The 12,496-nt window shown below is 39.3% G+C and overlaps 1 protein-coding gene across 1 annotated transcript in view; it reads left to right on the top strand.

Annotated features, from left to right (window-relative positions):
* NID1 (nidogen 1) overlaps positions 1-6,067 on the top strand; it is a 94,837-nt gene extending 88,770 nt beyond the window's left edge. Inside the window, exon 20 of the mRNA XM_054975120.1 lies at positions 4,238-6,067. Within this exon, the coding sequence (XP_054831095.1) occupies positions 4,238-4,359 (122 nt within the window). The 3' untranslated portion in view covers positions 4,360-6,067. The remainder of the gene's footprint in view (positions 1-4,237) is intronic.
* Positions 6,068-12,496: the final 6,429 nt, after the last annotated feature.

The raw sequence follows: 12,496 nt of genomic DNA, 5'->3' as shown, positions 1-12,496 counted from the left end.
TCACCAGAAGTGTAACATGTTTTTCAGTCATTTCTGCTCAGGATAACAATTGGGAGTCAATTCAAATCAAATTGGTGTTCCAGGGACAGATTTCTTCTCTTGACTGAGCAATTAAAAATACTAAATAATAGTTGCATATTATTTGTTTGCAATTGTTTCCTTGCTACATGGATGTTAGAATTTCAGCAAAGGAACCTGAAGTGTTCCTTGGATTAAGATGGATGTCAAAACCTTCAAAAAACTTTTGATTTGTCCTTAGATAGCTGCCAGCTGTAGTCTGGGATCAGAACTTGAGAAATATCTTGACAGTCCCCAGTGCCCATCTTTCAACTCAGTTGATTTCCAGACAAAAGATTTTAATGGGGGGGGGGGGTTAATGGTATGCTGGCTGAAATCATTCACAAAAGATCTGTGTGAAGAGTTTTCCCTTAAATAAAATAGATACATCTCAGATGTTCTCTTCAAAAACACTGCAGCAGTGGTATTTCTATTCAAAGAAAAAACCTTTCTTAGTTATGGTTGTTGTGGGTTTTCCGGGCTGTATTGCCGTGGTCTTGGCATTGTAGTTCCTGACGTTTCGCCAGCAGCTGTGGCTGGCATCTTCAGAGGTGTAGCACCAAAAGACAGAGATCTCTCAGTGTCACAGTGTGGAAAAGATGTTGGCAGGTCATTTATATCTACTCAGGAGGGGTGGGGTTGAGCCGAGTCATCCTGTAAGAGTTTCCCAGGGTGTGGAATGCTAATGGCGGGAGGCTTCACTGTATCCTGAGGAGGTTCTTTTGCATATGGATTGGTGCTTGATGTGCTAATCTTCTCTGCAGGGCTATTGTCAGGTGTAGAGTGTTTTGTTAGCCTGGTGTTTTTCAGAACTGGAAACCATGCTCTGTTCATTCTTAAGGTTTCTTCTTTCCTGTTGAAGTTTTGCTTATGCTTGTGAATTTCAATGGCTTCCCTGTGCAGTCTGACAAAGTAGTTGGAAGTGTTGTCCAGTATTTTGGTGTCCTGGAATAAGATACTGTGCCCTGTTTGAATTAGGCTATGTTCAGCCACTGCTGATTTTTCAGGTTGTCCAAGTCTGCAGTGTCTTTCATGTTCTTTTATTCTTGTCTGGATGCTTTCCAGTTCTGAAAAACACCAGGCTAACAAAACACTGTACACCTGACAATAGCCCTGCAGAGAAGATTAGCACATCAAGCACCAATCCATATGCAAAAGAACCTCCTCAGGATACAGTGAAGCCTCCCGCCATTAGCATTCCACACCCTGGGAAACTCTTACAGGATGACTCAGCTCAACCCCACCCCTCCTGAGTAGATATAAATGACCTGCCAACATCTTTTCCACACTGTGACACTGAGAGATCTCTGTCTTTCGGTGCTACACCTCTGAAGATGCCAGCCATAGCTGCTGGCGAAACGTCAGGAACTACAATGCCAAGACCACGCCAATACAGCCTGGAAAACCCACAACAACCATCGTTCTCCGGCCATGAAAGCTTTCTTAGTTATATTCATAAGCATACTGTGTTCAAGATCAGAATCCTAGCTGCTTAGTTTATTGTTTCTGGCTTGATTAAGTCAGTGCTGAGTAGAAGTCTGTTTGCTCCAGTCTAGTGTCTAAGAGTAGAACTGTACATTATGGAAGACTTGAGTTACCTCAAGGACTGGAATCTCTGTCAAGTTCCTCCACCAGCTGCTCTAATGTGTAATACTATGTAATATTATTATTGCCATGTAATACATGGTATTGTAACATCATCACATGCATTTCCATACTGTGTCTCCTTGTCATCTGGTGACAGGGAAAAGCATAGAACAACATAGGATAACTATGTGGCTTACAGAGGTGGAGAATTCAGCACAGTGACAGCCTCACATCTCCCACAATGTCAGTTCCATTCTTACTCTATGGTCAGGTCCTGCAAACCTTTGTTGTAAATACAAAACAGTAGGGGACAGTGTTCAATTAGTCATGCCAATTGTACTCCTCTTGCCATAGAGCTGGGAAGACTCAATATGTTTTGCTGCCCAAGTGACCATAAGAAAAAACAGACCAACGTCCCCGTATATCGAACCAATAGCAAAAGTTCACAGTTTATACACCATTTATCTGCCTAAGAAATTAGGTGTCCATAATTATGTAACAAAAATAATACCAATAAGGAACAAAGGAGCTAGACAAAATAATTGGCTCCTCACAATATACTGGAGCCTACACAATGATTGCTATAGTTGCTAAACAAGTCCAGACCAGAGCTTATAATACACTGTAACTCCTGGTCATGAATATGAAAAGAGTCCATATGATGATGATAATAAGCCGGTAATTTTCCCAACAGGATTCCGGGTATCTTCCTGTTTCATAAGTTTCTTGATCACGGGAATTAACTGCAAAAAATCACATACATGATATAGCAATCTCTATATTCTCATCAACCATTGCATTCTTGCCCCCAAAGATACTCACTCCTTTACAGCTTGACAAAAGTTCCTGACCACATTCCCTGCTTGGTCAACAGCTGTTAACAAGTATCCTAATTACTGAGTATTTAAGGATCCTATGCAATGGAGTCTTAAAGCTCCCCAACACCTTAGTCACAATAAGCATGTAGTCCTTATCCCATTAGCATGTGCAAACAAGTCAAACAAAGCCCGAGTAATCAATACATGAATTGAGCCCTAATGGCCCTAGACAATTCAACTCAAAGGTCCAAAAGGCTTCTCTTCTCCTGAGTTCTTTATTTAGATCCTTAGATCTGTCTGTCTTAAGTACCTCCAGGACCAAATATCTAAATTCCCTTTCATTCCTGTGATGCTCAATGAAATGTGCGGTGAGGGGTGCTTCCCTCTGATCATTTCTAATACGAGAAATGTGTTCTTGAATGCGTATTTTGACAGGTCTACTGGTACTGCCAACGTAAATACGTGGACAGGTACATTCAAGGATATATACCACCCCACTAGTGCTGCATGCGGAAAAATGTCTAAGGGAAATTTCCCTACCTGAGGAGGTCACCTTGAAAGTAGACCCTACAGCTCACGCCACATTTCATTGAGCATCACAGGAAAAAAACCCTCCTGAATCTGCCACTGGGGTTGCTTTTTCAGTCTGAAAAGAGAACTCATTAACCCCTTCTTTCCTTGAAGAGTTTCCCTCAGTTGCTTTTTATCCTCACTGGGAAAACTTACAAGTACCTGTATTTTTCCCTACCAGGAGGGGAGAGTCTTTTCAAATGAACACAGAAGAAAACGTAACATGTAGTTTAACCTTCAGATAACTCAGCTTGGTTTATGTGGTGCCATGTCATTTCTGACAGCCAAAAGTGAACAGAATTAAGTCCATTGTTACTACGTGGGAAAGACTTTTTGGATCCCAGCTGAGAAATCCTATTTGTGGGAAAGGAATGCACATTTCTCAGTCCTGTTTCAGTGCAAAGTATTGATTTGTACCTTCATTCTGCTTAGAGGCACTCCCAAAGTTCATATTTCTGGGCTTGGAATGGGAAGCCTGGTGCCTCATAATGCTGACTCTTAATCTGAAGGCAAGCATAATAAAATATTGAGAGTTCTTCTCTAGCTCAGATGTAATCAGCCAGAAAAGAACAACAACTCCTTCACATCCTAAACTGGTCTCCCTGGTCTCACAATACTCCATTCCTCAAATGCTGTTTTGGCATTGTCAAAGGGGCTAGGGGCCTGGAGGATTTCCACCAGCTCAGAGATTGTTGAAATATCATTCAGTGTTCCAAGGAGAAGATGGAGGAGATGGCTTACGTGCAGTGTGCAAGTCAGTAGCTTGTTGGCTTGAGGGCCTAAAGGTAAATGCAAGCACTGAGTCATTACTGACCCATGGGGGGATGTCACATCATGACATTTTCTTGGCAGACATTTTTTTACAGGGTGGTTTGCCATTGCCTTCCCCAGTTATCTACACTTTACCCCCAGGAAACTGGGTGCGTAGAGGGCCTAGCAGACAAGTTCAGAACTGAAAAAAAAAGTAGTTTTCTGAGAGCTCTCTAATTTCACTCCTACTTTACGAGACCCTTTCTGGTTTGATCCTGTGGAAGCTTTCCCAGTACTTTAGGAACCTATTTTTTAAAGCGTCTGATGTTTGACTGCTGCTAGTTAGGAGACAATAGACATTAAACAAAAACTAACACTGGCATCTTTAATGTATTTTTTCAATTTCTGTGTATGTTTTATTGCCTTTTATATATCTAACTTTTTTCCTCCTATAGGACATAACTATTGTTCAGTGAATAATGGAGGTTGCACTCATCTATGCTTGGCTACCCCAGGAGGCCGCTCTTGCCGGTGCCCGGACAACACTATTGATGTGGATTGTATAGAAAGAAACTGAGAGCTACAGCCTGGAATGTGTGCAGGCCACCTTTGGCAATGTACTGTAAATAAATGGTTACATGGGCAGTCCCATGCAAGGAAAGATTCTGATAAGAACTCTATGCTGCCAGGGGTTAGCAAGCCACAAAGCACACAAATTGGATCAGTAATGGCTAGATATTGGAATGTTGGCACATCTGTGCAACCCACTCCTCACATACTTCCCTCCTCTTTTAAACATGAGTCTGGTGACCAGCTGTAGTTGTGAATATTAGACAGCCGTCTCTAATATTGTCATACAAAAGCATGAGAACCTAGGGTCTTTAAACACCTACATTTACTTTGTGTGTGTAGGAGTATTTTAACAATTCTCTTCCAAAATAATTTTTGTAGCCTACTAGCAGTGTAGCTGGCTAGTAAGCTTATCTAAACATTAGATAGAGAAACTTGGGGTGATGGGCTGGAAATATCAAAGGTAAGGTGCTATTTGAAGTAACACTCTACAGCCAGCACCTGAAACAAAGAGGATCACCTATTTTTATGGGCCCTTGATCCAAAGGCCTAAGAGTGGTGCTGGCAAGAACAATTATTGAAATGTATTATTAGAAAAGAGTGGTGCAGTTTGGTACTAAAAACCATTGGCTTGTCCATACTGATAGATATGTTGTCTTAATACCACTTTAGTGGGTATTTCAAAATTTCACTGGCTTTTTCTAAAGTAGTTTATTTGAGAAACAAGCAAGTTTATCATTGGTTAATTTTATGGGTCTAGTTCTACTTATTTCATTAGAACAACACCAAGATAAGTGATCCCTGAATCATTTGTCCTTTTGGTATGATAGTCTGGATTTTTACAAAACAATATAAATTAAAACTTTTTAAAGTGACTTTTTACAAATAGATCCTGTCTAGTAATCTTTGGTAGTTTTTATTGTCTCTGCTTGTGATACTACTTTATTTTCTAAGTTTAAGAACAACTCCTTTTGAATGTTGTTTTTCTACTTTTGCTGTAATTTTGATGTACCTTTCTTTTACATATGCTATGAACAACCATAAAGTCTCAATAGCCCATCAGATAGCCAAAATATTTCTAGGCATAGATCTTTGCACCATAGCTTGCTGGATATATTAAGGCCCAGCTTTTGTGCCAATTGCTAAGAAGCACAATGCACATGCACTGGAATTAGCAAAGTACGTTGTATAAACAGGATGTAGGTTAAAGCTGATCAGCAATCACAAATTCTTCAGCTAAGTGGGTTTCAGGAGCATTACGCTAGCCCTGCTTTTCTAGTAGAGAGGTACTTCGTCAGCATAAAAAAATGAAAATCATAGTGATTACACAACTGTTTCTGAGTACCCCTCTTTAGTGAAGTGATATAGGACAACTAAAGTCCAGAAGCCAACCAGGTTACAGTCTTATTAAGCAGTTCCAATTCTGAGCCTTCAGCTCTGTGACAATGTTTTAAATTTTTATATTTATCATTAAAATATCAAATGCTATATTAAATGTTTTAATGTTTGTATAACTTTTATAATGTTAATGCATTTAATTTTACACTTTATTAGACATGCCTCAAACTATAGATACCAAAAACTGTGCTGAAACAATCCAAAGGTGCTTTTAATAACTTCCTCCAGAGTTACTTCAGTTTCAGGTTACAACATAGAAGTTTACACACTGTACAGCTAATCACAGTACTGCCAATAAAATAATTGTTTTTGTAAAAGCAGTGTGTAATGATTTTAAGTAAATGTGTGTATGTGTCTTTAAATGCTTGATGTGCTATAGATGAAGAGTGGGGGTGAAAGAGAGGGATGAGTGAGTGATATGATTGGTTGATGACTGAGTGTGCGGGCGGAGTGAATGCAGTTTTAGACTGAGAGTGGAGAAAAAAGATTCAGTCAGGGCAAGGGAGGCAAGCTGTGCAGCCTTAATAGTTTTAAGCAATTCTGAGAGAAATATGACCTATATGGAAACCTGAACTGTGTGTTTGTGAAAGAACATTTAGTCAGGGAAAAGCAGGCAAACTGTGTGTACGCCTGAGAAAAGGTCTTACTTGTAACTGAGAGAGAAATTAATATCAAAAGCAGGCAAGCTGTGTACAGCCTGAGCTTGTTTATGTTGTCTGAGAGAAATATGACCTATGTGAAAACCTGAACTGTGTGTTTGTGAAAGGACATTCAGTCAGGGAAAAGCAGGCAAACTATGTGTGCGCTTAAGAAATAATATGAAACCGATACGCTTCTTATAAAAATAAAAATTTATTTTGGGTTTTTTTATATCCCAGAGTATCTGTCATTTCTATATCCCATTCCGATCCTCAGGGCCACATAGGACCATGAAAAAGCCTGACCCTTGGGCATGTTACAAAAGGGAAATTTAAATAAAATATCTTGGAATATAGTATTCCTGGTGGCAGCAATCTTTTTTTTTTTTTTAGAAAATTTTTATTAGGTGAGAATATTAATATACAACTTTCAAATAGCATCTCATTATCCTTTCCCCCCCTTTCCCTCCCCCCCTTTCCCAAGACTTCCAACAGCTTTCCAACCCTATAGCCTAATCAATTCTCAATCTGTCCCCTTTTTCTGTAACTCCTTATCTCATGTTTACTTACTCTTTTATTCAACTAAGCCCTATGTATTAACTTCAAAAATATTGTTATAAACTTAAAATCTATTATCTATTACTTTATATTAGCTCCACATATATTTAAATTTAAACTAACTAACAGTCGGATAAAATATCTACTTTAGTAATTCTAACAATATCTATGAACTCTTAAGTCCACTTACATTTGGGCTAACAATTAGCTAATAATTCACTTCATATGGTAAAGACTCTATCTCTTCTAATAACAAATCCATTCTAATAATTTTCAAATTGCTATAATTCCCCCTTTACGTCCCACTTCTTTTCTAAATATGTTTTCAATCTTCCCGTCCGTAAAAAATTCCGCTGGATTCTGATCTCTCAGCTTCCTTGTCATTTTATCCATTTCCGCCATGTACAGCAATTTATGCATCCAATCTTCAATAATTGGTATTTCTTGCACCTTCCATTTTTGGGCATATAAAAGACTTGCTGCCGTCGTCATATAAAATAGTAATGTTCGGTATTGAGTAGGAACATCTTCCATGCTTAAGTTCAATAGCAATAGTTCCGGGTTCTTCTTTATTTGAAACTGCAATATCTCATTTATTACTTCTATAATATCTCCCCAGAACTGTCTGGCTATTTCACATGTCCACCACATATGATACAATGATCCTTCATGCTTTTTACATTTCCAGCATTTATCTGACATGTTAGCATTTCCAAGCGCAATCTTCTTTGGCGTTAAATACCATCTATAGATCATTTTATAAACATTCTCTTTAATACTGGTACAAGTTGAAATCTTCAGTGTAGTTTTCCATAAATATTCCCATGATTCCATTGTTATTTCTTTATGACAATTAATTGCCCACTTCACCATCTGTACTTTGACCGTCTCATCCTCTGTATACCACTTCAAAAGTATTTTACAAATCTTAGATATCTTCTTTTTGCTTTCTTGTAGTATAGTCTCTTCCAACTCTGAGTTTTCCCATTTAATTCCTTCTTTTGAACAATCCGAATTATAAAGGTCTCTGATCTGTCTATATTGGAACCATCCGTAACAAGAAGATAACTCTTCCGATTTAATTCTTATCATTTTCTGTTCCATAATCAATATCTCTTTATATGGTAACATTGGTACATTTCGCACTCGGTTTTTAGAGCGCGTTTGTACCTGTTCCACATCCCATGTTTGCAAGGTTTTCACACTTAAAAGCAGTCATGGGATGCAGTCCCGCTTTTTGTCCGCTGTATCCCCGATTTTTCCCCCTGCGGACATACCCCGATGTTTTTTTAAGTTCACTGCCGACTGGCAGCTGGCCCGCATTTTGCTAATGTGAACACTTTTGCCCCCTTTTTGCTTCTCTCCCCCCCTCTCCTTTTCCCTGGGAGCTGATTGGTTTGTGCAGAATTAACCACTCCCACCCTCCTCAGCTCTCTGAACTCCCTGTCCACCATTTTTTTTAGTAATGCGAGGTGAGGGTCATCAGGCTGTTTCTTCATTGGTTTCCTTCCTCCTGGTATGCATGCTCTTTTATTTTTTTTTCAAAAGCCAGGAATGATTCCTAAGCTTGCTGCTAATTCCCTGCTAGCTTTAAAAGCAAGGAAAGTGTTAAATAGCTGCTTTCTCCTTCCTCCCTTAGGGTATGCACACACATTCTTTTTTTTTTTTTAAGAGAAGAATGGGTTGCAACGTTGTAATGTTCCTGCACTTTCTTCCTGGCTTTAAAAGCCAGGAAAGGATTAAATGGCTGCTTTTCCCTCCCTCCCAGGCATGTTTCAGACTTTGCCAAAGAGGGGGGGAAAACCCAAGCATTTTGCACACCCCTTTGGAAACAAGCCTCTGCTTCCTGGGAGGAGATGAATTGGCAGCATTTTAACCCTTTTCTGGCTTGATTTAAAAAAATGAGAGTGGTACATGTTTTCCCCCAGAACTCTGCCACCAATTGCCTCTCCAGTGGGCAGGGGACAGCCCAATCAGCAAAAAGGGGGGAAGGGTTCCAACATTGCAACGTTACTATGCATGCTCAATTTTTTTAAAAAAAGTGTGACGTGAATTGCAAGGCCCCAAAAGCCCAAAATTGCACTGAGGTTTTGAAATGAAGCACAGACACCAAATCGAAATTGCAGTGGACAGTGTGAAATGAACAGGTGCAATGCCGAAGCCACTGCGATCGGGGCGAATGCTCATAAATGGCAGTTTAAACCGTAAGTGCAAAAAGGGCCATTGTTCTTCATTGTAGATAGCTCTCGGATCAATCACTTCAAACAGTACCACCCAAGAGGGGATGCCTTCACCCAGATATTTTTTATATTTTTTCCAGATCGTGAAGAAGCTCCTTCTGATATAATGATGCAAAAACATAGAATCAGCTTTTATTTTATCCTGCCACAAGTAGGCATGCCATCCAAACAGCTTCTTATAACCTTCCAATGTTAAGAGCTTACAATCTTTCAGTAACATCCACTCTTTTAACCAAACTAAACATATTGCTTCGTGATATAGTCTAATATTTGGCAACTGCAGTCCACCTCTTTCTTTAGCGTCACACAAAACTTTCATTTTTACTTGTGGTTTCTTGCCTGCCCACACAAAGTCAGAGATCTTCCTCTGCCATTTTTCAAATTGTTTAGTGTCTCTAATAATTGGAATTGTTTGTAATAGAAACATGATCTGTGGTAACACATTCATTTTAACTGCCGCTATTCTTCCCAGCCGTGATAGATTTAGTTTATTCCATTTAATCATATCTCTATCAATCTGTTGCCATAGCTTTTCATAATTATTCTTAAATAAATCAATATTCTTCGCAGTTAACTCAATTCCAAGATATTTAACTTTATGTGTTACTTCACAATCGGTAATTTCCATTAATTCTTGCTGCTTTTGTACCTGGTGGCAGCAATCTTCTCAGAGGGTGTAAGAGAAAGAGTAAAGGCAAAATCTACCCACAAGAAACAAAGGGTCATAACAGTGTCTTACTCTTGCTGTGTAATGCAGTGTTTTGTCTTATTTTTTATAAAAAAGAACTGTGATGCCCACTTCTTGAACACCACCTTTTATGCTATGTTGACTAAACACGAATTGATTTCTTTGATGCATTTCTTTTATCAGTCACAAACTTACTCATGTAAGATATTACCAGTTGTGGAGATGCATAAAAATATTCTGAGACAGTTATCAACGCCTGCCACTGGCAAGAAACAATCTGTTTATCTAGCACTCATGTTCCATTCCTATAAAATATTTGTGTGTATGAGTGATGTGTGATACAACATGTTTCCAATTTCTTTAAAGGACTACAGACTGATTGGGGCCCTTTGGATGCGCATCTTGTTCTATGTATAAATCTGATTAATATCTGTATAGAATTTGTCACAGATACAAAATTCCATGGAATAAACTTACTCAGCCCCTTGGGCTGGTCCATGAAATATTTGTACCATTGTTCTAGACAGTAGGATGAGCAACAAATGGCTTAGAGGCAGATTTCAAAGGAGACAATGAGAGATTAAAGTATGTCGGGCAGTGGTGTGAGATCATAATTCTACTCCCTGGTTATGAAAATTTGCTTACTGCCAACCCTGACTGACAAAGATTAACAAAGAGGAAATGCCCAAGTTCTTTGTGGATTCTTCACAGTATATGTGGTTGTCCATTTCTTCAGGATTAAACTTCATGTTATATAGGAGATCATGACTGCATCCCCCTCCCCATATACTTATAACATTACAGCTCTCCCACCCTTGTTGTTTCCCAGATAGAAATCTAACTTTCCCGAGTTGCAATTTGATCCAGTAGAAAATAAACTATTTATACCCCTCCCTTTTCCCCAGTGGGGACTCAATACAAACAATGTTCTCCTCTCCTGTTTTATCTAAAAGGATAAGTACAATGTGGGACAGGGTTAAACTGTCCAGCTTCCCAGAGACACCATCCAGCTCCAAATGACCCATGATTAATGTTAAAAATCAAACTAAACGTGGAGATGTAATTACAAATGTCCTAGGTAACGTATTGTTTACCCAAAAAAATTTCACTAGATATTTTAGCATACTTCTAAAAAAGGTGAGTTAAGATCGTCTGACAATTATACTACAATTTTTCCATTTTAGAAACCTAGAGTACACAACATTGCATTGCCTGCAAGTGTGATGGATTAGCCTGTGCAGGATGGATGAAACAGGCATTGAAATAACACAGCCTTTTTTGTAAGAAGAGGAGCAACTAAAATTACCAAATTACTCCACCTGGTGAGGGAGACCACTTTAGATTGACAAATGGGCTGTGAAATTGGATGAACTTCTGAGCTCAAATTTCACCATTTGGCTGGCTATTAAAGATGAACTAGTCACATTTTCCTATTAACCAAACTTTGGGGGTGATTGGCCAGAAGAGGTCTGGTGGGAAGCTTCTAGCTTGCCCTCCTACAACATGCTAAAAAGTGCAGAAAAATTGATAACACTGTCAGCCAAGATGGGCAAAATGCACCGATGATGGAAGTTTGGGTTCAAGGACTGAAGTCTATGCCAAGAATACGGTATAGTCCTTCTGAAGCTTTTAATTCTTGTGACCATTCCTGGAGAAGTAATGCTTAACAATTACTCCTAAAAGTATAGGTTAGCTAGTAATTCCCTTGTTACTTTCAAGTAGTCTGTAATATATCTAGCTAGGGTTGTACACCAAAAAAAAAAATCAGAATTCAGGAGTCCCAAAAAATGTGGAATTCTGAGAATATCAAGCTGATTCTCTAATTCAGTTCAGCTATAAGAGAGACATTTTTTTTAATTTGGCCATTATTCCCTATGGGAAAATCAATTGGGGGGCTGCAGGGAATAACTTTTCAAGCAAACTCCATCAAATTTGCAGGTAACCTACTCCTGATTGTCCTCTAACACTGCCCTACCCCCTAAGTTTCAGGAAGATTGGACTTGCTTTACTTTTGTTCCGGAGGGATTCCATTCCCTTGTTTCTGTTGGGCTAAGTTGCAACAGTGTCTCTTGCTTCAGTGTGGGTTGAGTGGAATGGATGTAATTTTCTGGTTGGTCCCCTTGCTTCGCTTTGATTAGTATGCTTCTGTTAATATGCTTCTGTTGGGCTTTCTGTGGGAGGAGCTCAGCTTGCATTTGGGAGTGTGCATTGGTCATGGCAGCCTTGCCCCTGTGTGTTTCTTCATCAGGGGTCAGCTTTGATTTTTTTCCCCTCTCATGGAGTAGTTGAAGGTGCCTTCTTCAGGGGCCCATAGAATTGGACCCCAGGATCCAATCTTCGTGGAACACAGAGATTTTTAAGAGGGCAATCAGGAGTAGGTCCCCTGCAAATTTGGTGTAGTTTACTTGAAAACTACTTGAAAATGACTGCCAAAGAACTATTCTCTTAAAAATATTTGTTGTGACCTGGTTGCTTCTGTATCTCACTCACGTTGCCTAAGGTGCTTTGCCATGCAAATGACCAGAATCCAACAAGGCTCTGAGGAAACAGTGCTGGTTGAGGGATATGAGAAGAAATGGGGTAGGGATGGGATTTTGCCTGTACACCTTCAATCTTATACAC

The sequence above is a fragment of the Eublepharis macularius genome, chromosome 1, assembly GCF_028583425.1.
Source record: "Eublepharis macularius isolate TG4126 chromosome 1, MPM_Emac_v1.0, whole genome shotgun sequence".
Lineage (NCBI taxonomy): Eukaryota > Metazoa > Chordata > Lepidosauria > Squamata > Eublepharidae > Eublepharis > Eublepharis macularius.
The sequence above is the reverse complement of the archived record's forward strand: the minus strand, read 5'-3'. Positions and strand labels throughout refer to the sequence as shown.